The sequence below is a fragment of the Nelusetta ayraudi genome, unplaced genomic scaffold (genome assembly GCF_046127955.1).
Source record: "Nelusetta ayraudi isolate G7.1 ecotype Tasmania unplaced genomic scaffold, CSIRO-AGI_Nayr_v1 ptg000097l, whole genome shotgun sequence".
NCBI lineage: Eukaryota > Metazoa > Chordata > Actinopteri > Tetraodontiformes > Monacanthidae > Nelusetta > Nelusetta ayraudi.
Window position 1 is genome coordinate 1,472,501 of NW_027466147.1, and position 5,286 is coordinate 1,477,786.

The 5,286-nt window shown below is 41.6% G+C and overlaps 1 protein-coding gene across 1 annotated transcript in view; it reads right to left on the bottom strand.

Annotated features, from left to right (window-relative positions):
• il21 (interleukin 21) overlaps positions 1 to 3,201 on the bottom strand; it is a 3,983-nt gene extending 782 nt beyond the window's left edge. The window contains exons 1-3 of the mRNA XM_076048197.1: positions 1,783 to 3,201; positions 1,646 to 1,687; positions 1 to 108 (exon numbers count right to left, since the gene is read on the bottom strand). The exon at positions 1 to 108 is cut by the window's left edge and continues 6 nt beyond it. Of these exons, the coding sequence (XP_075904312.1) occupies positions 1 to 108; positions 1,646 to 1,687; positions 1,783 to 1,932 (300 nt within the window). The 5' untranslated portion in view covers positions 1,933 to 3,201. The remainder of the gene's footprint in view (positions 109 to 1,645; positions 1,688 to 1,782) is intronic.
• Positions 3,202 to 5,286: the final 2,085 nt, after the last annotated feature.

A 5,286-nucleotide genomic window follows, 5' to 3' on the forward strand; every position in this document is an offset into this window, starting at 1 on the left:
GGGGTTCTCGAGGCTTCTGTAAAATTTTCTGTGGTGCCCTTCTGTAGCCTGGAATGTCAAATTGAAATTTGCCCGAAAGCACTCTAGTGCTGGGAGACAGCAGCAGTCCTGCAGAAAGAAAGACACCAGACTCTGATTAAGCAAGGACGCTACTGCTGACACATTTTGACAACAGTGAAAAGCTGATCATGTGACACTTTACAAGAACACAAAACAATTTTCTCAAAAACACTATTGGCAGCATTTTAGTCAGTCGAACGGTTTCTTAATTACCAGTGTGTGTAATTGTTATGCTTAAGCAGTGCCATATGTATGTATATACACAACTTTGTGTTGGTTTCTTGTCACCAAGTTGATTGTTTCTTATAACTCAAGACACATTTCAAGATTTTTTTTTTGGTGTGTGGCCGAAACCTAGAATGTTCTTTCTCAAAGTTTCTCTTCCTGGAATTGCTTTGGAAGTTTTCAGTTTGAACAGCTTCCTTCAAGAAATGAAAGTTCACAACGTTTCTTTGGTTTTTTTTAACGTTCTCTGTTTGATGCTTGAGAGGCCGATCGGCTTCCATTCAGTGTCAGTAAAAGCAACGTTTCTTCAGATCACTGTCCGGGTTGAAACGTCATCAGGCAGCTTTTTGTACAAAGCAAACACCTGCAGCTTTGTTGCATGCGGCAGAGACGTTCTGCTCGTGAGGAAGTTTCACGGTCTGGTCCGCTGTCTCGCTTGATTACTCATCACTTTACACTCGAGCAGCAGCGGAAGTCATGACAGAACGCATCCAGCCAGCTCTCGACTTGAGTCTCACCAGAGAGAGAAATGATGAGAATTAACAAGTCGTGAGTCGGTCACAGGACTTGCAAGTATTTATCACAAGCTGGATGCATTAATCATAATAATAATAATAATAATAATAATAATAATAATAATAATAATAATCATCATAATAATAATAATAATCATCATAATAATAATAATAAAATACAATTAATGGACATCCAATTGCATTAAATTTTGTAATAAGTGCATTTTTAGGGAAATAGACTTTTAAAGTGTCTTTAGATTGGCCTCCATTTATCTCCAAGATTAAATATCAAATGTATGTTCACTTGTTTGTGCAACACTAACCCTTATTTTAAAGCATACGTGGATTACAGTGAGACTGAACTAACATCAAAATTGGAATATCATTAAAAAAGAATTGTAGTAGTATCACATAAAAAAGGCTGAGATCTCTCGATATCCCTCGGTCTCCTACTGCCACCTACTCTGACCTCAACTCTGGAGGTTAGGTCCACAAGTAGACCTGACAATTTTTTATTTTCACCCTTAATATCCATTGTCCAAAAATGAAACAACAGCAAATGACAAATGTGAAAAATGAAATTGTGTGAATATCATTTGCTTCACAGAACCTGCAGTTCTATGCTTTTTAGTGGCCGACTGAGAAGCCAAGACTTGACTCGAAACACTTGGTACTTTCACTCGTCATTTGATGTACACCTACGGTGTCGAGCGAGAGCACCGCAATTAATCTGACCGTAAGTGGGAGAGCGCCGACGGTAACAAAGCAAAAAAATAAAAAATAAAAAATCTAAACCCAAATTAGAAATGCAACCGATGACCACAGAGTGAGCTGGTTGGCCTTACCTCGATGTTCTTGGGCGGCGTGTAGAGCAGCTTCTCGCTGTGCTGCAATCCAAAGCGAGAAGATGAGTCAATGAGTATCATCCTGCGCCACCCAAAAAACGAAAAAAGAAAAAAAAAAAAGAATCGTGGAGACTCACCTGAAGGGCCTGTTTGACCGATCTGAGCTGCCTGTAGGCCTCCTCCAGCTTGCTCCTCTGCAACGAAAAGCTTCTCCTGTTCTTGGGCGGGCTGGCCAGGGACCAGCAGCAGCAGCAGACTACAAGCAGACAAAACCCCAGAAGCTTCATGTCGGTGTGTTCAAAAGTGTGAGGCGGCAGGTCACCGGAGGCTTTTTCTTATCGAAAGATTTACTGGAAGTGCACACCGTGGTGTCACTCACCTTTTTATACTTATCCCGGAGGAGACAGGAAAACCACTCGCAGGGAGCTGGAAATCTGCAGAAACTGGCGCGTGTGACTAACAAAATTTCTTTTCCACTGGCAGTCGCCACTACGTGATCCGAGAGTGGCGTCACGCTTTTGCGCGTGCGTGGGGCCGCTTGCATGCGTGTGAACGTAACGAGAAGACAAGTGTGCGAGCGCGACCGACAGGAAGGACCGCACTTCCCATTCTCACTTTGAATCAGTGGAGCCCGCAGCCGTACTGTGTCATAGGTGGGTGCGGTTATTTGGCAACCTGAATGCGCTCCGCTGCTGTCACGGCCACCTACACACTGCCGCTGCAACAACAGGAAGCCCGTAAAGAATCCGCTTACAACCAAAAATTAGCATGCAGGAGCGATGACTTGATGGAAGGCGCCGCCGCGAGATTTTTTCATCCCCTTCGATATTGAGTGCTTTATTTTGCGCGCGTTGTACAACATCTCGACTCGTTACAGCCCCTTCTCAAAGAAATATATGTATCTCTTAAAATTTAATAGAATTTTATCCTGTTTATTCATCAACTAGTCCCATATTGTGTGACAACTCCCTCCAGCTGTGTTTTCTAAGCAGCACTCGGCGTCTCTGTGCTGTCGGTGCAATTTGACCTTTGACTTGTTTTTTTTTTTGTTTTTTTTTGATCACGTTTCATAAATTGTGTATAAAAACAGGCAGTGTTGAAATCAACCCTTTGTGACATCACACAGCTACCCCTGGGGTTAGTGACAACTCCTCCGGCCGTCCTAGCAGCCGTCTCTCTCCAAGGGGCCCACAAAGCTGGAAGCTGAAACTGAGAGAATTGTGTGCTGCAAACACAGGGCTAATATGAAAAAAACAAAACAAAACAATGTTTTTGATGTTAATGATGCAATCTTGCAACACCTGATTCTCTGATGAAATGTTTCCAGCCAGACTCTTGTAACTGATCAAGACACATTTCAAGATTTGTCACTGTGAAAATCGTTCCGTTTTCCAATTCCGATTTATGTTCAAATGCATTTTGGATTTGAAGGAAAAGAAGCAAAAATGACACTTGGTCACAACGACTCAGCCATGTGGCCACGGTACTTTGTGAATAAAGGATTTGATTTTGTTATCAGCAAAAAAAAAATTAAACTTTCCACGTCAGTTTGAATGTAACATGTTAAGTATAAATAATGCATATATACACACACACACACACACACACACACACACACACACACACAGATAAAATCAAGTACAGAACTGTGTCATTAAGTTTCAGCAGTAAATTCCCCCTGCAGTGAATCAGATGTTTTCATACTTTTTTGGATTCAAACATTTAATGAAAATGAAAAACCCAAAGTATTATTATTGGTCACTGCATGGATAGGTCATCCTACATTAATCAGCCGGACCAAACTTTTCTCTGTGATTGTGAATGTCCAGTTTCACCGAGTCTTGCATTGAAATCGTTTACGTCGTCCGCTGGTCTCAAGTTCCTCTGTCAGTCTCTCTGGCCTTTCACTGTTTGAGTGCAAACAAAAGTCAAAAGTTGCTTCACAAAACCAAATGTGAAGATGGAAGAGGAACCAAAAATAAAAGCACAAGATAAAGCAAAAAAAAAAAACAACACAAAGAAAAAAAATAGTTGCACAGCACAGAGTTGCTACACACACAGAAGATTTTTAGTTTGCTTTAGGAGCAAAATTTTCATGTGTGATTGCGAATGACGAGCAGGAAACAAACGGTACGTTCCCCTGTGTGACTCCAAAGGAAAAGGAAAAAGATAAAACTTCATGTAATAATAATGATGCCAACAACTCCAACGTGTGGCCTTCAGGGACCCCTGTGTAGGACGTTTCACAATTAGTTTCTGCTGTTTGGAACTCCAGCGTGACATGTGGGGAATTCAGGATCATATGTGTTAGTCAGGGCGTCTGCACTCATTGTGCACATTCTGACATATGTCTCTTTGCCAGAGGAGGAAGTGAGAGTGAGAGAGAGAGCGAGCGAGAGAGAGAAAACCCCTGGCGGCTTTTCTCTGTCAGCGTTAAGGGAAATGGTGGGTGGGGGCTGTGAGCGGCCCGAGAGGTGCATCACCTTCGCGCTGCTGCCGCGTCAGGAGTCTCTGCTGTCATGCAGACACGAGGGAAAATGTTAAGCTCGGCGGAAGAAAATTTTCAGCTTTTTTTTTTTTTTTTTTTTGCTTGTGGTCTGGTCAACTACCTCAGCGTGGGCGACTGGCTGGACTTACTAAGCAATTTTTAAAAAATTAACAGAGGGCAATTTTACTTTTAAATGATATTTGTTAACTTCAGTTTATTTTTGTATTAACTTTGCGAAAACCCTGCCCTCTTGCCAGCGTTGGGGAGTAACAAGTTACTTGTAATATTACGGAAATTGATTACAAAATAAAGATGATTGTCATCCGTTGCTTTACTGGGAAAAAATGTAAATAAATTACAGTTATTTGTGGAATTGTTTTGTGATTACGATTTTAATTACATCTGTCCAATTTTTACAAGAACGGTTGGGATTTATGTTTGATGGTTTTATTTTTGGTGCTTTGCGTGGTGTTCTCGTGCAATGGCTTTTAGTGTTGTAGTCAACAAGTTACTTGACTACAACACTATTGGCAAAAATGTAGACAGTTGAATTTTCAAGTGAGTGCTAAATTAAATGTTAAACTGACTGTAAAAAGAGGCACTGAAGTTTGACCCTGCTATTATTTTTTTGTTGTTGTTTTGAGTGCTGCTGGAAGCTGAACACTGTCCGCTTGAAACAGTTGAGAATATATTTAAAATTTAGAAAAGTAATCAAAGTAATCAAAAGTAATTATTTACATTACTTTCATAAAAAATTATTGAAATAGTTACACTACGACTACGATTACATTTCCAGTACAGGGTCATTTGTAATTGTAAACAATTACGTTTAATGTTTGTTGTGTTGCGTTACACATCCACAGGCTGGCTGATCGCAGTCGTAACTGTGGGTCACTTGAGTAGCTGTTGACTTTCTGACAACTGCAACCAGTCTGCCTCGCACTGGGTATCCTCTCCTCCCTGGGCCGCGACCACAACTGAACATCCGTCCATCTTCTATACCCGCTTCCCCCTGAACTCAGGTGACGGGGGTCTGCTGGAGCCTCTCCCAGCTGTCATTGGGGGGGCGAAGACAGGGTGACACCCTGGACAAGTTGCCGGTTCATCGCAGGGCCACATAGAGACAAACCAACATTCACACACACACACACAC